Source organism: Anser anser, assembly GCF_964211835.1.
Source record: "Anser anser genome assembly, chromosome: 1".
NCBI classification, from domain to species: domain Eukaryota; kingdom Metazoa; phylum Chordata; class Aves; order Anseriformes; family Anatidae; genus Anser; species Anser anser.
The window spans coordinates 141,277,171-141,299,354 of NC_139720.1; the positions used below are offsets into that span (position 1 = coordinate 141,277,171).

Consider the following 22,184-nt stretch of genomic DNA (forward strand, 5'->3'; position numbering starts at 1 on the left):
AACATGAAGAATTTGAGGATGTGGCAAGTCTTCAGATGAAATTAAAATATAAACTCACTTTATCTTTATTGTGATAATGTGAAAGAGAAGAGTTAATATTATGTATTGAAATAAGGCAGTTACTGCATATTTTAATCTGAAGCTTGAGGCAATTTCTGTATTATGGTAATGTAAATTTTGTCAAACTTGTATTATCCTAACTTCTCATTTACTTCTTTAATTAAAGAAGTTTGGCTTAGTCAAAAAAGTCTGCATAAAACTTGAAAATTCTTGTTGCTGCACCTTCCCTACATCTTTCCTATTTCCCCTTCCCCAACAATGGAGGCTTCTCTCTGCCCTTCAGGACTTCTATCTGTTCATTTCTCATCTGTGAAGTCTCTCAGCTTAATGTTTCCACTTCATGCTACAGCATAGATTTTCCACATATTGCAGCACGTATAGCTGTAGCATATGTCAGTCAGATTGCAAGGATGAAAACATGAATCAAGGAATAATGATGGAACTTCTAAGACCTGTGTTTAATGTATTTCATCTTATGTAGAGTCAGTCTTTATGGAGTTTAAGTGAAATAATATCTTGTTTAAATCATTGTGTCTCCATGGCAAAAAGAAGGTGCCTTTACTGGGACTTGGGGATTATGTGCAACTTTTTTGTCTCCCAAGAAACAGCAGAACTTTGTGGTCATAGAGTCAATGAATGGTGTGGATTGGAAGAGACCTTAAAGATCATCCAGTTCCATACCCCTTGCCATTGGTAGGGACACCTTCTGGTAGACCAGGTTGCTCAAAGTCCCATCCTGCCCGGCCTTGAACACCTCCAGGGATGGGGCATCCACAGCTTCTCTGGGCAACCTGTGCCAGGGCCTCGCCACCCTGACAGTAAAGAATTTCTTTATAATATCTAATCTAAACCTACCCTCTTTTAGATTAAAGCTATTACCCCTTGTCCTATCGCTACACGCCCTGATAAGAGTCCCTACCCAGCTTTCCTGTAGGTCCCCTTTAGGTACTGGAAGGTTGCCATAAGATCTCCCTGGGGCCTTCTCTTCTCCAGGCTGAACAACCCTAACTCCCTCAGCCTGTCTTCACAGGAGAGGTGCTCCAGCCCTCTGATCCTTGTGGCCCTGCTCTGGACTCATGCTAATATTTGTGTCCTCCTTGCTCTGGGGGCCCCAGAGCCAAACGTAGGGCCCAGGTGGGGTATCATGAGAGCAGAGCAGAGGAGGGAAATTACATCCTTTGCCCTGCTGGCCACGCTTCATTTGATTTGCACCCCAGGATATGGTTGGCTTTCTGGGCTGCAAGTGCACATTGCTGACTCGTGTTGAGCTTCTCATCAACCAACATCCCCAGGTCCCTGCTCATTAGACCTGTTCTCAGTGGTCTTTGAGAAGGAGGCTTAGGCCACAGATTAGATCTTCCAGTTTTCTTTCTTTTCATTTCTCGTCCAAGAAGATAGCTTTCTATGTTTGAAGTTTTGGTGTATTAGAGTGTGTTCTGATAAAAACAGTGGCTTTGCAGATTTGAAAAATCTCCTCATTTTCATATTGTAAAAGAAATATACAAACAGCCCATTCCACTTAAGATCACTGGCCTATTTGTCGTTCTGTCGCAGTGTGATAAAGACCAGCATTGCAAACTTTTCAATGCTGTGTTGCAAAATGAACGTGCAATTCCCAACAACCCCCCCTCCCCGCCCCAGTTACTGCTTTTGCATGCATTTTTCTTTATAGGTATTTTCTTTCTAGGTGATTTTTTTAAATGGCATTGCTGAAATCTCCTGAGTGTCTCCTCCACATGCTTAACTTCTATAGATGACTTATCCTTCACAGTCCTTATTAATGATTATAATCTTTCTTGGTACAGCTTGTAGATCTTCACCACCTAGACAGTTTATTCATTTCTTTGATCTGCTTTTTAACACTAATTGGAAGGAGGGAAATGAACTAGCCATTTAATTTGTTTTGTTCTTGCCCGTGATCAGGCTACAGTGCATCTGTTCAAGCTTCTCTCCATCTTTTCCCCACCCTTTCCCCAGACAACCCCTAAGGAAGAAAACTTTGGATTTTAACTTTTGATATTATGAGTACATTTTCCTGATAAAGGGTTAATGTTGGCATAACTGAGCCAGGCACTAGCTGGGTGTAGTTTACGAGAAGCCTTTCTTGCTAGTGTTTTTATTCATCTGTTTTTTATTCATCTGTGCTTATAGCTGTGGCTACTGCCAAATATCTAAAGGGTCAAATGTTTTGTGAGAGCTAACATTCTCCCTGAGGCTGCTTTTAATACCCATATTTCTAAAATCATTTCAACTGTAAAAATTTGAATACATCTTCGGATATTTGCAGCTCAGCCTTATTTTCTTAATATTTACAAATTCTGGATATGGTTGGGGAAATGTGATTGGTTACTTACTATTTTAGCCAAAAATGTTCTGCTTTTAGGTGACTCTTTCAAGGACATTCTGGCATAAAAAGTTCCCATTATGAGAAATTTGACTGTTTGTTACTTTAAAAATTCACATAGCTATTTTTGGAGATATTTTCATTCTATTTTTTGGTAGTAGAAATAACAAAGTAGTGGCTTTCTAAGAGCCTAAATGTTGCTAAAATCATGAAATGTCATTGTCATTTGATGGTTTTGTTGTCTTTATTTCTTTTTATTGCTTATTTATGGCACAGGAAAGGAAGTAAAACCCTTTAAACAAATGTTAAAGTAACGTGGGAAAAATACATATAGAGTAATGTTAGATTTGAATTTTCCGCAGTAGCAATTAAAGATGGTACAGATAAGATTCCACAGAGCACCGACCTCCTCCAGAAATCCCAGAACAGCTAGAAAGGTAAAGTGAGAATACAGAAAAACAGTTACTGCCCAACTTTGCAGAACTCCATAAATATTATATTTGACAAGCGCTTTGTCCAAATGCAGAGTGTGTGGGGGTGATTAAAATTGAATGCATAGCATGCTATGGTAAGCAGCAAAACATTTTAATAAAATTTTGCAGAATGTTCTTAGATAGTAGAATATTGTATCTTGGCACTGGTGGATATCTATTTCCCCTACAGTCTTCCCAGGCATCGATATTTTAACCATCTGTATAACTGCATCTGTGATCAAACTTTTTGGGAGTTTGTTACCTTTTTTCAATCACATCTTGTAGTATGCTGTTTCTGCTTATGTTCTACTACAAAAGTAGTTATTTTAGTAGTTTAGGTAAATGCTTTCTCTCTTTGGTGACAGAATGGATGGTACAGTGAGGGAAATGGTTGTTTCCAGGACTGATTGGAGTTCACTCTCAAGTCTTACTTTTAAAGTCAGAATTCTCACAGAAGGGTAAAAGTGTAGGGACCATCTTAAATCACTATGAGGAACTAGACTTTCCTGATACTTCATAGACTCATATGACTTCTGGCTAATTCTTGTCTGCTGGAGCTTGTTGGCATATGTCAGTAGTTCTCTCTCATTCAGTTGCATCTTTTTTTCATGTTCTTTTGACTTTGAAGATTAGACAACTCAGAGGGGTAGGGAAAGAAAAATGTTTAAATTCTGGTGTAAGTCTGGGAAGCAAGCAATAGCTCTACATGCATCCATAATAATTAACTTAAATGTCATTATGCTGTAAAGTTGCCCTACCCATGGGTGTATCCAGTCTTCAGTGAGCAAGTGCCCAGCAGAGCAGACATTATCATCATTTTGTAGGTCTGCTGCAAGTTGACTCGTGTTGGGCCTTTCAGTAGACAAAGTTTGGGAATTCCTATATTGTTTGTTCCCATTTGAACCTCATTACAGTTACTTTTATTATAATTGGCATTTGTTATGATGTAGCTGCCATTACCAAAATATAGCCATTTAAAAATTCTGTGTTGTCTAAATGGTTATTCAGGGTAACATAGCTATGAATTCTAAGAAAATGATACTTAAACCTTTCAAGTATGTGAGGAGTTGCGTATGTCCTGATTGTTGCAATTAGGTTAAGTGACTCTTGACTGTTTTCAATGCATTTGAAATAAGGATCTTTGCAATCAGTTTTGTAAATATTATAAATATTTCTGGTAACTTTTTAAAAGTTGATTCATTTTACCGAGAAATACGTTCTTCATTAAAACAACCAAACACAACAACAGAGGTGCTGCATGGCTGACTATTCAGAGGTTTAAAATTGGGAGAAATTGTAGAGTATTATTGAAAGAACTGCTTTAACAATCATTCTAGAAGAAAAGTAGTTCCACTTAGTGTTAGGACTATGTTGATAATAGAGATGCATGGCCTTTTTAACCTTTTCAGTTAAAAAGTGCACTCAAAACGTTTTTTTTTAATTTTACAATAAACTTTGAAAAGTGAGTTGATCACTTTGAAGACTTGTTCTAAACTCATTTTATCCTTTCAAAATATTAATGCTAATATAATTTTCCAACTTAATTGTCTTTTTAACTTTTGTTTTGCTGAGCATGTGTTCCTGTGAGGTTTGGTTTTAGACTGAAAAGGTATACCCAAGTGCTCTCTGAATAGTCCAAGTCATAGCAACACTTAACAGTAGCAAGAATTGTTATTTTCTGTAAACTTGAATTCAGTTCTTCCTGTCACTGTGTCTTGCACCTTCACTTTTACTGTTTTGAGATGTGTGTGACTAAAGCTGTTTTATACCTACTCTTATCCCAATAGTGTTTTAGTTTTGCCATGTGAATAAGGCTATTTTTAATGGCTAAGCTATAATCAGCATTGAAAATGGTTCAACATCCAAACCTGGAGAGCTTTGTAACAATCAACATAAATAGACCTCCCTATTACACATGTATTATACTTGAAGCGGGAAGATTCTGTTATAGAATACTGGAGTGAATCATTGAGAATTCTTGAATTTGTTATAAAATATGCTGTTGTTGTAGTTGCCCAAATCTAGGCCATGAGAGAATACAGGGGAAATCTCATACCCATTTTAGAAGTTTTACTCCTCTAAATAACGTCTTTGCTGAAATGGTTCTGGATTATGAAAGGGCATCCGAATTTGATCGATAATTAGTTTTCCTGGAAGCATGCTGGATGGACTTAAATTGATCAAGTTTAAGACCTCAGCTGTCATAAGCCCAACCACAAGGCATCTTCTACCTCTCTGTTTTTCTCTCTGTGGAGGCAGAATTGGGTGGTTCAGTTGCCCTGGCGGCCTTTGTGGAGCAGCTCTGTTTACTCAGGATGCTTGGTTGCAATTCAGTCTTCAGGAGTTTGTCATTGCTGATGCCAAGTCAGAAACCAAGTATCTGAAGAAAAGTGGTATTCTACTATCAGAAAAAGAAGCATCTAAAGAAAAAGCAAAGCCATTGACCTTGAGCCATTTAGCAGCCATTGATCTCGAGCCATTCTTTAGCCTTTCCTGTTTATTTTACGTTGTCTCCCTGTTGTATGTTCATAGTGTGAATATGAATTTTACCCAGCCCAAGACAGAGTGTTACTGAATTGCAGAGATACAGAAGTGTGGTTGCAGTTTCTTCATTGTGAAAGAGAAAATGTTTCTGTCAATTAAACTGCCATTGTATTCTTTGTTGTAACTTAAGTTGTGGCTTATTGACTGTGCTCTCTGACTACGACTGTTCTGGTAAAATAAGCAGTACCAGAGAATATTTCCAGATAATTTACGGTCTTTACTGCTGGATTGTTTGAGTGGTATTTAAGTTTTAGCCTTCATCTACTAGCACTCTCCAAAACAGTTACCAGCAGGAGGTTAGTACAGGCAAAGCCAAGGAATGTTTCTAGAGCAAAGTAGTTGTACTTTGTAGATGAAGAGATTTTAACAGTAGAGACATGGGCTGATTTCTCCCATATGGCCTCAGTACCAGCAAATTGGTTCAGGATGGTTTATGTGCTAGTGTGGTTGTAAGTAGAGAAACTTATGATGTGCATGTGAATGTCTTTGTTATATATTCTGAGGAGGATGTTTAGATATAGCTGACAGATGATACAAACCTATCTAGTTTACTGTTATACTTAGTTTTCCTCTAAATAGCGATGACTGATGTTTCTATTATATCGATTTCTAAAAATTGTACTCTTGGGTAGTCTTTCTTGTAGGCACGACATATTCATGTAGTATTGGTAAAATTGTGATATTCTTACTGGGCAAGTTTGTCAGTCTGTTTCTTCTGTTGAATTAGTTATGCTGTTATTAGTATTCATAAATCTGCTAAGACAGGGCAATTCAAGATGAAAGGGAGCAAAAATGTATCATCTACAGTATCTCTTAGAGCATTTTCATTTTTCTTGCAGTGTATCCCTATATCGGGGAAATTGCCGACCTCTCCGGTTCGAGCCACCGATGCTAGATTTCCATGAACAGTAAGTTGACACATCTTTTGATTAATTTGTTTAGGCAAATAGAATAAATCTAAAGAGCATTTAAAACTGAAGGAAAAGATTGTGTATATGGATTGCATTGTTACCTCATCTGTACATGTAGTTGACCTGCATGTTCCAGAGAGCCGGTGTATGTGGTCTTAAACATCGTGTCTTTGTGTAGAATCACATCAGTCTTTGTGTAGAAATCACTTCCACGGAGTACCCAGGGCTGGAATATGTCCTTGTACAACTGCTCTGAAGAATGGAAACTGTTCAATTTAGACCTCTAACATACTGAGGCAATGCTACCTTTCTGCCTATAAATATCCTACCTCAGAGAGCTGGTACTCCAGTCTGTCCGTTTTACAGCTGTTTTGGTGGCAGGTGCAACTTGAAAGGTGCACAATATTCTTTTCATCCTCACAGCTTGTTCTAGTGCTCTTGTGAGTGCTTACACACTCAGTTCTACTCTTTTAAGTGTTTGACCAACTTGTAAGCTGTGAAATGGTCCAGTACGAAAAGAAACTTTGTCAGAAATTTTGTCAATAGATCTGCAGTTATTAAAACAGTAACGTGGAGTTGTGAACATGCAGCTCTGAGGCTCCTCCGTGACTGGGCCTGTGTTCCACCTCACACCTAGTTGCTGTTTTGATTCTCAGTGGATGAATTGAGTGGTTTACAGCAAACGTGACTTCTCTAAAAGATAGAAGACATGAAGGAGGAAGGCTGTTTTTAAGAGTTTTTTTTAAGAGTTACCCATTTGTAATCAGTTCTCATGAGAACTGCTATGGAGTTTCTTCTTACCAGTGACTGGTTACTGTGTTATAGGTAGCTACCATCGTTTTCTTGTTAACAGCTGAAATTAGTTCCGGTCTTGGTGTGCAGAGGTGCAGCAGTTTCTGTGCTTGACTGGTATTTTGGCACAATGTAAAGCGAAGTGATGACATTTCCTATGTGTTGTTAACAGTTCAACAAGGTAGAAAGAAAGCAGACCAGGCATGCCCTAGTGCGGTATTGCTTGTGACATAAATTTCCACCATCTCCAGCCAGCACTGCCTCTGGATGAAAGGCTGTTTTGTTTTCAAATAAATCACAAATTATTAATAAAAACTATAGTACCCCTTGTTTGTAGGAAATACCAATGTATGGTCAGTGCAGTGACTACAGATATATTCAAGGAGGCTCCTGCGTATTGATACAGTGCGTGCTTATGCATTTCTGAAGAAGGAAAAGCTGTAATTGTAATATTGTTTGTAGACAGTGGTTTTCCAGAAGTAGCCTTTATCCAAAAAAAACACCACACCTTAATGTCACTAAATAGCAAAGCTATATGGAAATGCCTCATTCTATAGAGGTTATCTGTGCTCAGTCTGACAGAAATACAATAATCCATGAACTCGTAATATTCTGATTAGAAAAACAACATAAATCACTCTATTCCCCTCTTTACTATTTGTTCAAAGTATCAGAATCTCTAGCGTTTAATGTTTTTTCTTATTTATTTGTCAGTAACTGGTCATAGCTAAGAGGATATCGAGGTTCTAAACTGAGTAGTAAGATACATAGTGGTAAGCCTGGCTTTATTGCTTCTTTGCTATAACAAACACCATTATGTTATAGTTAAATTATAATGGTGAGTGCAGTACAGACTCAGAAACTTGCACAGCAGTTTGCTCAGCAGTGTAACTTGAGTTCCTGTATAGACTTGCTTATTGATTTGTTTTTAGGTGAATTTCTCTTAAAATTGTTTTCAACTTATATAATTACGGAATTTGACATTTAAAATTATATTTTATATAGCTTTTTGATTCTCAGTGGATATGAATGAAGTATTCTTTTGATGTAGTTTGAAGTATGTTACTTTTAAAGGTCATCTGTAGTTTACATGCTTCTCTGAAGAAAGCTGCATACGCTTTTATTGTGGATTTCCAGAGATGCTTCCTTTTCTTTTTTTAGCTGTTCTTCATTATATTTTGGCTTTTTATGTAAGGTGTTCTTGTCAGAGCTGAAAGCACCAAAATAGTATAGCTCTAGTACACTGTTAAAAGTAATGCAAATCAATTACTTAGGAAAGGCATGAACGATTCTGTACAATAAATACAGAACTGTACCAGGGGATTGCTAATTATTATCAGTTAAATAGGAATCCTGTGTGTCAGATCTTTATGTATTCTTTGTTCTTTATGTATTTTATTTTTCATTTTATTTTTTAAATCTAGAAATACATGATCATTCAATTAGCTGTCATAGTTTTCATCATAACTTCATGCAGAAATCATCTTCTAATTTATTAAAACTTCAGTAAGATGTCAAAAAGAGCTTTAGAAAAGGTTTTTGATCTGGAGCCCCACAGCTCACTTTTATTTTAATGCCTAAATATAGATTTTAAAGTGAACCAACTTGGAGAAATGCTGAGTAACTCAGCTTTATGGTGTGAATAAACTGCAGGTGCCAAGCACCTTGGAAGTCATATAATGCAGACTTAAAGGCAAAAAGCCAATAGCTTTAAATTAGGCAGGCTTTTCATGCTAAATTTCTGTCTTTTCCTTTTGTGTTAATAATGGATTATAGAAAAGGCATAAAATGTATCTTTAGTTTCTTAGTAAGAATTGTACCTAAACAGGGTTTTGTTAGTAGGTAGCATTTAGTAGAGTAAGCTTGTTCAAAGTTTGTGTTAATGCAGAACTATCAACGTGTAGTATCATTCCTAGGCTAAATAAGGTTGCACTATTTAATTTCAGCCATAAGGTATTAAACCTATCCTTGTGATATTTTTCATCTGCTAATACTCTTTGGGTTTAATCAGATGTTTCAAAAATATGGCAACGTGAACACATGGTATTTATTAAAAGCTATTTTATCTGGTGATTGTAGAAAATCAAAATCAGTATTCACTTGATAAATAGATGCTGTTGGCACACATCCTGTGTTGCACCTGGAGATGAGATTTCAGTGGCTTTAAACTTCTGTTTTATAATGGGTGGTTTTTGTAATGCTGTTTTAATATAAAACAAACAATACAATATTTTACCCCTTTGGAGACAGTCCAGGTAATCACAAATTTATCAAAGGAAGTGTGTGCTCTGTGTTATGATAAGCAAATCTTTAGTTCATTTCAGAAGATCCCAAACGTTCTTGTTACACATTAGGCCTCTGGGAATGGGGTGGGACTGAGGCAAGTTCTTTCAGATCAGTGCTCCAGGGAACTGCTTAGACTAAGCGGAATTCTTGATTTTTATTTTGATTTTTTTAACACAAAAACCTTCTGTTTTTTATTGTGAAAAGAGTAACCATTGGGTTGTCTTCCATAACTTTGGGAGCTGGTTGCTCAGGGGTTGTTTTGGCAGTACAGTCATTACTTATGACTTTCTCTGTTTGGCACGCATCTTCATATTGGAGCTCTCGCAGGTGGCTCATCTAGATGAACACTACTGATACCAGGTAGCTTATACTCTTTTTGCACATGCTTTATGATGAAACTTGAATCTTGATAAATCTGGATACATTGCTTTCATCTGGGTTAATTCAACTCTGACAATATCAAAAGTAAAGTTAGTAAGTTCTTTGCGATTAACTTCTGGCAGAACTACTGGTAATGGAGTATTTGGGTACTGGGAAGTTTAGGATACTAACAATATAAGCTAGAACTGCTTACCATCAAAGGTTTTAAATGTTAAATTATTTTAAAGCTGAAGTTGTCTTGTTACCTCTGCTTTTCAGAGTAATGAATGGTAGCATGTGAAAAGATGCTTTTACTGTGCTTCTGTGGTGGATAGGCATTCTTGCATCGCTCACTTTGAGCAAGGTCCCATTCTACAAACAAAGTTTTCTTGGTTGTAGGGCAGTATTCTGAAAAGCTGTCTTTCAGTTTTCTGTTTATCAACAATCTTGTTTTGTTTCCTTTAAAATATTTTGCTTAGGGGGCTCTAGTAGAATTTTCACATCTATGAGCTGTAGTATTTGGAAGGATGTTTCATCTTTGAAGGCTTGAGATAGCCTTGAAAGGAATTGTTTGGCAGTGCTCAAATATTTGAGACTTTGCTGCAATTGTATGACTTAAATTTAAAAAAGAGCATGGGAAATTAGTAAATTGATCTCTCTCCTTCAAGAACTCTGATCTCTTAACAGTAAATAGCAGAGAATTTTATCAGCTGAAGTGTTTATCCAAATCATTAGATGTTGTAAGAATCTTTTATTTCAAACAGGTATATTTATAAATGGTGAAAGGGCTTCCAAGGTACCTACAATTGCAGCCAAGCATTTATAAAGTACATTTGATATTCTTCAACGTTGAGATTGTTAGATTTTTTTTTAATGTTGCAAAATGAAATTTTCATTTCTGTTGGAGTCGGTTAAATGTAAGAAACTGTTGACAGTAAATTGCCATTTAGTCCAGATCTACCTCTGCTTTTGTTTGCATGTAGAAATGCTGCCAAATCAAACAACAGCTTATTACACTACTAACTTCATTCAAATCACAGCTGGTGACATTATTGGTTAGGACTCAACTAGTGGTGTTTTGAACACAGGGTTTTGCTAACTGTTTGGAAAAATCATGATGCATCTAATGGGATCAGATTTTGATTCCTCGTATAAAATGAGGCATTTGCTGCTTTGTATGTTACATGGGCGCAATTTTTTTTGTCAAGTGTAATAGAAAAGAACTTTATTGATTTGGTAAAAGATGGTATAATCTGGTAGCTGATAAACAATTGGCCTATATGCTAGTATACAGATCCCTTCTGTTTTTTTTAGATTTTCTCAGTTAATGAGACGTATTTGCATTCTCAAACTCCTGTGCTTCAGTTACTCTAACTTCAGTTAGTGAAGTAGCATGCATGAGTCGCTCAGCCAGCGATGTGTATAGTCCTGTGTCAAACAGGAAGAGTGCTTGATTCACTAATTCCCTACTCTTGAACACCACACAGGCTTCCTTCATGTGAGGAGCTAGCATCTTCTTAACAGCAGGGTACAGAAGGCATTCGCTTTCAGTCTCCAGGGGTAACTCCAAGCATTTCCTAATCTTGAGTGGGAAGCTCTTGGTTGACTTCATTTTTCTTTCTAGTCTCACTGAAAAAATAGGAGATGGACGAGGAAGAATGCATCGGCTGAATTTCCTTCACTTGCTTTTTACAAATGGATTGGTATCACTTTTTGTAAGTTAGGCCATCTTTTTTACAGAAGTGTCTAAACTATATGCAGTAAGAAAAAATGGTAGTTATTCTTTTAAAAGGACAGTTTCTCAATCCATGTTTGCTTTATAGTGAATAGTTAAATATTTTTCCAAGTTAAGATTGAGCCAGTAGCTCAAGGACTTGTCTCCCCAACTTCTTGCTGGAGCTGGTTTCCTTTAGTCAAAACAATCTGCCTCTTGATCCCTAGAGTAGAAATTAATTCCATTACAAAGATGTGCTTACAGTGTACTGCAGATACTAAGATATTGGAAAGAGTTGAGGTGCAGCAGTAAAAAACATCAACATAGGCTTATTTTATTTACCCATTTGAACAGGCACCTCACCGTTGTTAATTACCATCTTCTCATCCAGGTCGATGTATCTGCTTTTTATCAGTGTAGGTGGACCTAGCATTTTGCAGAACCAAAAGATCAGGAGCAAATTCTTGCACGCATTGACAATTCATGTTTGCCTGATGGTGCGTATCTATACCAGCTTCTTGCAATGAAATGTGCTAGCTGTAACTGCTCCAGGAATTCTGCAAAACTAGGCACCAGGTAACACTGTACTTGTGCAAGTTGTTGTGGCTCGGTAATCCACAGCCTGGAGAGCATCCCTTAGCTGGTTTTTGCCTTGGATGTAGGTTCATCAAAGGTGTCTGGTGCACATTGCTTTACCTCAATTTTACCATGTCTGATAAGAGGAAAAAACAGGAGAAGTTTTTCATGTTTTCGTAGATTTGGCTAACATCAAGCTTAAGGTACACAAGGAAAGCAACATTTGAGGAAAACAAAATAATTAGACTTGTTACAGAATCAGAATGGTCAACAAAATAGTAAAATAAAAGGTAGTCCTAGCAATAGAATTCCTTTTGTAGGGACTTTTGCCTTTCACCTATAATGTGGGGTTTTAGTTTGGAATCTGAAGTTCAGTGAACTGTGGTGTTTGTCAAGTGACTGCTTCCTTACCAGTTATTTTTGTAGGTTTTAGCCTTTCAAATATACTGACTTACATTCACCTCAGTATAGGAAAAGTGGTCATGCCTTAAGAGTTTGTTAGCATTTGGAATGCTTCCAGGGATAATGGGTTTTACTTCCCCACTCCCCTTCTGACAGGAACAGGCTAGCACTTCAGTATTAGCAGTTCATTCAACACGATTCTCTTGGCTTTGTGCTGTTTCACACGTTAGGTACACATAATTAAAAAATGGTATTTAAATCAACTCCAATCCTACGTTTTCTGTACATAGTTGGTTCTCTGCTGAGAGCACAGGTGATATGCTCATCATGTAGGTTGCTCATAAGTAATACAGTGCTCAAAATCTACCTCATATTCTGTCAATTCCTGCTGTTGTAGTTGGCTGGAACTATTCTGCTTTGGTTTCGGTGTTGGCTGTTAAGCTCCTCTTATGAAGACTCAGTCAAGTGCAATGTCATAGAGGAAGAGGATGGGTTCCCCTTCTGATCATGCTCAGTAAGCTCTCCAAGGGGAAGAGAAATGTCCAGAAACTGCACTATGGCAAGCAAGAGTTGCAACAAGGTGCTGGGAACTTGTCTTCAGCTGGAGAGCATGAGAAATTGCAGTGAGAATTGGGAATAGACAGCCGATCCTCAGGAGACACTGAAAGCTTTCTTCAGTATTGGAGGAGTTGGACTATTTAATTTCATTCATTTTTTTTTGTGTCAGTAGAATCAGAAAGTACTTGTTTAAGGCATGGTTGCTTTCTTTAAACAATGAATTAACTGTGAAATTGCTGGCTTATGAGAGTCTTTCAGTTACAAAGCAGATAAAATGCTCAAGTCCTTCTATACTGATGTCACTGAAGGAATGCTTAAAGAGGATTATTTAAAGGTTCTAGCCTAGGAATAGAAATTTTTGCTTCTTCTGATTGTGAAATAGAAACCTGAAAAATAGCATTTCTTTTTGGATAGGTACCAAGTTACAGGATGATACAATGTTAAGTAAACCTTCACAAAAAGTATTCAATAAGAGAACAGAAAAAATATGAATCCTGTCTTTAAGATTAAATGTACGTATTATTTAAGGAAAAAAAAAAGAACAGAAAAAAACTCACAGCATTTAATGCGAAGTCTTATTGTCGGTGTTCATGATTGCTTTGTACCTATCTGGCTTAAGGGGCACAGCTCAGTGTTCTGTTTTCCAGAATTCTAACTCTTTAAAATGTTTTGTTTTTTGACAGGCCAGTTGGAATGCCAAAAATGGAAAAAGTTTACCTACATAACCCTAGCTCAGAAGAAACAATTACATTAGTATCAATATCTGCTACAACATCGCATTTTCATGCGTCATTTTTTCAAAATAGGGTAAGCTATTGTGCTTTTTCCAAGACTTTTTTTATTTTTCCCGAAAGTGAACTTGATTCCTGCTTGCCCTGCTGCTTCTGTAACAGAGCTACTTATTGCAATAATTACATACCTTAAAGTGTTTAAGATGCATTGGTTCTTGATCTCAAAACGGTTACCAAGCAAATTTGAACAGAGCATGGAAACGTGCAAGTCCTACTATAAGAGAAGAAATAAAATATTTCGTCGGAGGTCTGTCAGAGGTGGAAGTATATGCTGTCACGGACAGTTTAACTGCAGACATCCCTTGTTGCTGAAGTGACGATTAAGTGTACTGTACCTCAGAACGTGTAGAGGAACATGCTGTTCTTAGAATATTAGTGAAAATTGTAGGTCCAGTGAAGTGGTATTAGCCTGAAGCAGTCACTTTAATGCAGGTGTAACTACTACAGTCATGTCACGGGAACTTGCAAGTTGAAAAGCTTGGTATCAGTAGGGTTAACTCTTAACCAAGTTAATGTCAGACATAGTCATCTAGTTTCAGTTTTGTATGTAGGGCCTGTGGTTTAGCAGGTTCCATAAAGTTCAGTTGTAATTGCCTTTCTCCAATGTTCTCTAAACTCAGTCCAAAATATTTCTGTGCAACATTCAATTCTGAATTTACAGTTCAGCTTAAAAATACGGTTAAATATAATTTTGCACTAGACATTAGTTGTAAAATACTGTTATTTTGATTATTTTATTACAGGCTTCTGTGCTTTTTCTCCTAATCTGTAACAGGATTTCTAACTTCAGTGTTCAATAAAGAACACACAGGAATCTTCTGTATCACAAAATTTCGTTCATCTGCAAGGTGCAATGACCTCAATAAACAGTTCTGTTCTTTTTAATTTTTTTTTCCAGAAAATTCTTCCAGGAGGCAATACATCCTTCGATGTAGTTTTCCTCGCAAGAGTAGTGGGAAATGTAGAGAACACTTTATTTATTAACACTTCTAACCATGGGGTATTTACTTATCAGGTAAGAGAAGTGCAGAACATTCTGTCAGAAAAAGTTGTAAAGTGTGAATCAGCCACAACTGTATCTATTACTGTGTATTTAACCACCCAAGGATATTTGCTCAACAATATTTTTCAGCCTAGTTGAAGAAGTTTCCTTCCCAGCTGCTTGCTGTAATGCAATACCGCAGCAAATATCTGTAGGGCAGTACTGTTAAGCCAGATTGCTGGAATTATATAGGATTTTAAATCCTTCCAACAGCTTTTTTTGTGTGTTATTTGAGCAGTTAATTGCAGTGATCTAGCTCATTCTTTTGCTCTGTGTTCATCTGATATAATGACAAGACAATTTTATTCATTTAGCTGGCAAAAAAGAAATCTATTCACTTGAAATTCAAAAAGATAAACCATGCAGATGAAAGAGTCTGAAAAGTGAGAGAAATCCTACTGTTGAAAGATAATAAGTCTTACATGGCAAAATTTAGAAAACAACAGGAAAAACCCTTCCCATATGGGTAGTTTGTTCCACAGTGATATCATTAAGGGATATTTCACATCTTTTTAACCTTTAGTTGCTATCTATTTCAGAGTATCAGAAAAAAGGTGGTATTTTGACTTCCTGTGTTCTAAATATGTCAGTGTAAGTAAGTAGTAGCTATGAGAAATACTTGTTTGCTGTAAATGAAACCAGCTTTATTTCAGTGCATTAGCATGATGCTGATTTTAAGTGTTCAGTTAGAAGTATGTTAAAAAATTCATTTAAAAGAGTACTCGGTAGATTACTAAAGTTGGCATTTATATTAGGCTCTACAACAATTGCATACAGCTACTTAAGCTTGTTTTTTCTTTTTCTGAACCAGGTGTTTGGCATTGGAGTACCGAACCCCTATCGTTTGCGCCCCTTTATTGGGGCACGAGTTCCTGTAAATAGCAGTTTTTCTCCTATAATAAATATACATAACCCTCACAGTGAGCCTTTGCAGGTAAGCCTAAGAGCATGAAATGCTCATTTATAGTCACAATATTAGACTGAAATTTTGTTTATTTTGGTATTTCTTAAAATTCTTTGAACTGTAAAGCTACTTGAGGATATTTGAAATTTTATAGGTTATATAAATGTTTCTCTGTTTAAATGCAAATCAGTTCTAGGAATTATAGGTTATGTTCATGGATCTCCTTATTTTGATGGATTGAGTTTTTACTATAAAATTTCCATTTTAAAAATGGTCGTAATTACTGCAAGACAAAGAATTAAACTTCACTGGTAATTGAGAAAAACAATGAAACAAAGTAAAATAGATTTTGTGTTTTCAATCCAGGCGTATCTCTTAGCTCCCTTTTGCTTGTTTTGCATGATATGAGGAGGTTGTTGTGGTCATCCATGTTTTATTAGTATTTTATTAGTGATGAGCTTTATCATTAATCAACGAATGAAGAATGTTCTCTTGATCTGATAAATACTGCCAGAAAGGTTCACCAGTGACACAAATACAATAAAATGAATTTCTCTCCAGACTTTATTGAAAAGTACAATATAGTACTATTATAAACTAAAAGAAGGGGAGATTCAGATCAGATGTTAGGAGGAAAATTTTCACTCAGTATGGTGAGGTACTGGCACAGGTCGCCCAGAGAAGCTTTGGATGCCCCAGCCCTGGAAGTGCTCAAGGCCAGGTTGGATGGGGTTTTGAGCAACCTGATTTAGTGGGTGGCATCCCTGCCTATATCGGGGGATTGAAATTAGATGATCTTTAACGTTCCTTCCAACCCAAGCCATTCTATGATTATAATTCCTTATAGCTCAAGGTGTCTTTACAATGTAGCAATGGCAAGTGTTCTTATATTAAGCAGGTTAAATGTCTGAAATGATGTCTGAACCTAACCGAACAAGTAAATGAATAATCTGATGATGAAGTTGTGCTTCTGTTCAGTAAATGATCTACAGACTGCAAAATGCTACAGACAACAGATAAAGTGTAGCAGTAGCTTTATCATCATTGAAAGTGAATTTATGAGAAACTGCAATGGTCAAATAGTTGCTAATGCCAAACATTGCGCATTATAATTATCTGATCGCTAAAACAGGCTCCCTTTAACGCTGAGTGTTAATATTTCCCTGTTGTCCACTCTAGGTGGTAGAAATGTATTCCAGTGGAGGTGATCTCCATTTAGAGCTTCCAACAGGTCAACAAGGAGGTACAAGGAAACTATGGGTGAGTAATAATGTCTTGCAGCATTTATTATAGCTGTTTGAGGAGGTTTTATTTTGATATACTGTTAGGATTTGTTTGTTTTTACCAACTTAGTTTCTTGTCACGTAATCATTAAAAGTAGCCCATGAAAACTGAAACAATAGCAGAGTCTATTAATTGTACAGTAATAGGAATTGGAAGAAGAATTACAAGAATAGTATGTAATACACAAATTAGGAATAGTTGAAGGAAGAATTACAGGAAGCCATCTGCATTAAATTGTTCTTTTTTCAAATGAGAGGATTAATTACACCCACTTGAACATATGGGGCAATGTAGTCCTTCCTATGGCTTGTGAGCTGGATCTAGCCCACAGGAAAAATGCAAAATATGGAAAAAACGTGTTTTTTTTTTTAAACTGAGGGAGTCCTTCCAGTAAATCACTAGGAATATTTACATGGGTTGAAAAATCAGCTGGATGAACTTAAGGAAGAAGAATCTGTTGAGGACTATTAAATAAAACAAAGTGTGTCCAGCAACAATAAATCCCTGAATCATGAATCAAAAGTGGCCAGGCACGCTGTTCTGGAGGATGTTCTTCTATGCATGCTATGCAGTTACTCTATTCTACATATCTGCTGCTGGAGACAGAATAATGGGTTGGATGGACACTCGGTCCGGCCTGTTAAAACTATTTTGTTGCATTCTTTGCTTAATGTAGTTTTGAAGTAGCACATACTGATATCTTCAAGTCAAATAAATTTTGGAAGCATCCTGAAGGTGAAGTTTGGCTTCGTGCTGTATATCAGAAACTTGGCAACATCCAACTGGAGATGAAACCTATATTCCTCTGTGATTAAAGTTACTCTTTTTTTTGACATCTGTTTTTTGTCTGGGAGTCACTGGTCTCCAAAACTTGTCTCTTCCTCAAGTGTATCATTATAGTTACTGACTGTTACATCTGTTGTAATGAGTAAAGCCAGGATATTTACAAGTAAGGCAAGAAGGAAGATCACACAAATTAATTCCTGACTTTTCTGGAGAATGTCTATGATAATGGCAGCATCTTAGTTTTAGATGCAAAAAATACAAACAAGTGAGTAGGAATACAGATTGCAAGCATTTTAAAATTAGTGGAAGGATCAAACAAATGCTGGGAGTTAGAAGTAAACATTAAAATTGGATTTTAAAAAAATGAAGATCCTAATATTTTGACAAAGTTTTAGTCAAATGGCATTGCTTGTAAAGATCACTGACAAGTGATAAGGGGAACGTTGAATTCCGTAGTTGTCATTAAGTAGGTAACAAACATACCAGTTTGGTGGTTAGAACCACTAGCGAAAGCACAGAAGACTTTAAAATGTCTGATTTATTTCTACTTCTGTTTCTTGAGCAAGTGTCTTTTCAGCTTCCCTAGGCCAGGTTGCCAGTTAAAGCAATGTTGACATGCATGTGGAAGCTACCAGTGTATTGCATAGTAAGACGGATTAATTCTATTCGGCATTAATTCCCTTGCTGTCATATCAACGATTGGTGTTTCAAAAAAGTTTGTATTGCTTATGTCAAGAGCTGCATTGCAGTAAGAAAAAGCCACAAAGTAGAAGAAATTATTTGAAATATGATGCTGATAGTTTGATATATGGATGTGCATCATTGTCTCAAATTGTATTGATGCCAAATCCTTCAATGACTGGACGAAGCAGTCCACATATGCAGGGGTGTTTTTCTGATAACTGTTTAAAGGTAATTCAGGGATCTGACAAACCTTGGATCACTGGTTACACGTGTGGAAGAGTCAAATCACACCCTTGGAAGTGTTAATAAACTGCTGTATTATGTTAAGTCTCTGAATAAGTGTGAAAACAACTTGAGAGCTAGACTGGCCTGTGTAATTTTTAGTTTAGGAACTCATCAAATAGTAGTAGTTCAATATACTTACTGTGATCTTTGACACCTCAAAAGAATACATCTACAGTCATTATGCCATGCAAAATATGGCTTGACCTCCTCAATGGATTGATAATGAGTTTGTACTACAGAAAGCGCAGAAGAGATGTGAGACAATCAGTACCCATGTGAATCATGTCCTGTCCAGTTTCCTTTATCAAAAACATAAAAGAAAAAAGCTGTCAGCTGAAGAAAGATCAGTTGGTGCAAAGGCTACTGATCAAAAATTCTTATTTTCTACTATATTTATTTGCATTTGAAGTGTAGGGAGCTCCAAATTTGAAATCAAGGTTTTCATCTTCTATTGGTAATAAATAAATAAATAAATAAAATTGAGCTTTCTAACCCTTCCATAATCTGATGGGAACAGCATGCAATATTAGTATTTCAACTCCACAAAGTTCTGGCTACTTGCAATTCTACACTATTTTGGGTTTAGCTAGATTGTTTTGACATGTGTTTCTGCATGTGTATGAAACTCTGTATGCCTTGTTTGCTTTAGAGGAAAAAAAAAGTGTGTAAAAGCAATGTTTGATGTTACTGTTCTCAAAAACATCACTAGATTTTTCTTATTGATAGGTTCTGTCAATTTAGTTAATCTACTGTCCTTTTGCCGGAGTTTTAATAAGTAGAACTTAAACCAATGGGGCATGAAAGTCCTCTTGTTTATTAACTATTTTTAATCAGTATCATGTTAAATGAAAAAACTCTCCTAACTAAATGTAATGGTTACTTTAAAGACATACAGCCTATCTCTTGCTGCTATTGCAGCTTTTTCTCTTAATACAATTATACTTAAGTTGTAGTTTTTTGGTGTGGCAGCTCTTTTTGTAATTACTACACTCTCACAGATGTGCTTTGAATATTTTATTAGGAAATACCTCCCTATGAAACAAAAGGAGTGATGAGAGCCAGCTTTTCATCAAGAGAAGCAGATAATCATACAGCGTTCATTAGAATAAAAACAAATGCATCAGACAACACAGAATTTATCATTCTCCCTGTTGAGGTAGAGGTTACAACAGGTTTGTAGAAAAGCATTTTTGAAGTTATTCAGCTTAATTAACTTGTAATACAATTTTTAAAAGTTAACTTCTTTTTTCTTAAAGCACCAGGAATCTATTCGTCAACAGAAATGCTAGATTTTGGTACACTACGAACACAAGGTAAAACTATACTTAATGACTTCAAAGTATTTGTAAAGAGGGAAGGGAAAAAAAAAGATGGGTTATCTTTGTACTATTCAGGATTCATTGTGGTGTGATATTGTTTTTTCTTTAAGAGACAGTTTCAAAAATAGGATATGTTTCAACTGTGCACAAATGTATTCACCTTTGAGTGCACTTGAGAAGAGTACAAGCAAACAGTAGTCTGCACATCCAGTTATAAGTCTAATAATGACATTAGTCTTACACATGGAATTGTCTGAAAACTGCTGTCAGTTTACTTTGTGAACTTTTTTTCTTGAAAGATTGCTTTGTATCTGCATAAGTTTTAACATTCAGACACAGGGAACACTAAAGGTGTATGAACTTGACTAAACTTGTTTATGATTTGATCTTTTTTTTTAGCAAATGTGTTTTACATCTTAAGTTAATATTGTTTAGTGGAATCAGGAAAATTATATGTGTATGACGGAAAATAGTAAAAACCAAAGCTATCTTTTGAAGCTGTAAAAGGGCTTGCCACTACTGATGAAAAATATTCCACTTCTATCATTTAAAAAAAACAACACACAAGAAACCACTGCAAGGTAGCCTCTGAAGTACTTTTCCATGCAGCTTAGTTAACATGTAAAGATTAAATAAGATTAGTCTCTGTTGAACATGGGTGCACCTGGCAAAATCATTCATTTTAACATTTTTAGCCAGCTCATTTCTTAATGTGGTAGAAATAAGAATGGTTAGCTGAGGCATGTAATACCTGCTACTATACAAAAATACAGTTTTCAAGTGTGTCAGGTTCTTGGTGCTAGCAATTTTGACTGGCTGTACTATCATGTTAATCTCACTTTTAAACACTGAACAACAGTGGATTATTATGAGGAACGAGAGTGCAGATGACTTTGTATAAGATTTTCATGTTAATATAGCCTAATAGCCAGGTATGTTTTTTGTTCTTTAACAGATCTGCCAAAAATTTTAAATCTGCATTTATTAAATTCAGGAACAAAAGATGTGCCAATTACAGTAAGTTTTATTTCCTTTCAATTTGAAACTTTCTACTTGGATTTACTTCCTCTCCTAAAAATTGATCATTTCCAGTTTCATGATACGGTGTTCAGAATTAGAAGCTAGGTGATATGTGATTTAAAATATAACTTTCTAGTTGGACCAGAAATAATGTGTATGCATGGTAAAATTAATTTGCTTCATAGCCTTCTTTCAACAGCATTTAATAGGTTGTGTCTACAATATCGTAGCCTATTGAGGCTTTTCTGCTCGTGAGTGGTAACTCAGCTCAGCATGTGAGAGATTAACTGAGACTCCATGAGTGTGTGTAAGTGATGGTCCAACGTAATCTTTTAACATAAGCAAAGAGTAGCTTTCAGAAGCAGACTGTGAAATGGCCCTTGTTTTCTTAAGTCTGTCTCCATTGTAGCTTGAAATAAGAAAAAGTCCTGAGAACACTCTAGAGCCGTTTCCAGTGAGATCACTGCAGCTGCACATAAAGTGCAGACAGTTTCAGAATTCCAGTTTGGGGATTTTCTGCTTTCTGTTCTTTATTACAGAATTTTGGCTGTGTTCTTGTGGTCCACCCGTATTCATTCATGCCTTTTTCCTGTGTAACTTTTCTTTGTCCACTAGTTTTCTCAGTTCTTCTTTCTTTTCCTCCTGTCTTCCTTGTTCTCCAGATTTATTTGTATGGTTAGCTATATCTTGTCCTGGTGCATTTCAAAAGATGTTGAAGTGTTGAAAGGAAACCAAAGGAGCCAGAAGAATGACTGAAGGATTGGCAAAGGTTTCTTACTGAGCTCTTGGAGGGCGTTACTGTGTTTTTGAAGCTTATAGCTATAACTGTAGGGAATGATATTTTAATGGTAGAGGTCTAACAAACATAAAACAGGATACAAGACATAAGGTGAGACAAATTTACAGTAGAAACAGGACACCTGTTTAGTAACCAGGATAGCTTTCCACTGAAGTGAATAGTCAATTGCAAAGCTTGCTAAGTTGTTATTCGCTGATAATTTTCAAGTCAAGACAAATTCATAGCGTAGTACAAAGAGAATTTAATTAAT

General features: G+C 36.3%; 1 protein-coding gene across 2 annotated transcripts in view; it reads left to right on the forward strand.

Moving 5' to 3' along the window:
- Window positions 1-22,184, forward strand: part of TMEM131 (transmembrane protein 131) — a 97,514-nt gene that overhangs the window by 32,151 nt on the left and 43,179 nt on the right. For both annotated transcript variants that reach the window (XM_083806392.1, XM_083806393.1), the window contains 8 exons: window positions 6,261-6,329; window positions 13,704-13,827; window positions 14,710-14,826; window positions 15,665-15,787; window positions 16,937-17,017; window positions 19,818-19,968; window positions 20,053-20,109; window positions 21,071-21,132. In XM_083806392.1, the coding sequence (XP_083662518.1) occupies window positions 6,261-6,329; window positions 13,704-13,827; window positions 14,710-14,826; window positions 15,665-15,787; window positions 16,937-17,017; window positions 19,818-19,968; window positions 20,053-20,109; window positions 21,071-21,132 (784 nt within the window). The remainder of the gene's footprint in view (window positions 1-6,260; window positions 6,330-13,703; window positions 13,828-14,709; window positions 14,827-15,664; window positions 15,788-16,936; window positions 17,018-19,817; window positions 19,969-20,052; window positions 20,110-21,070; window positions 21,133-22,184) is intronic.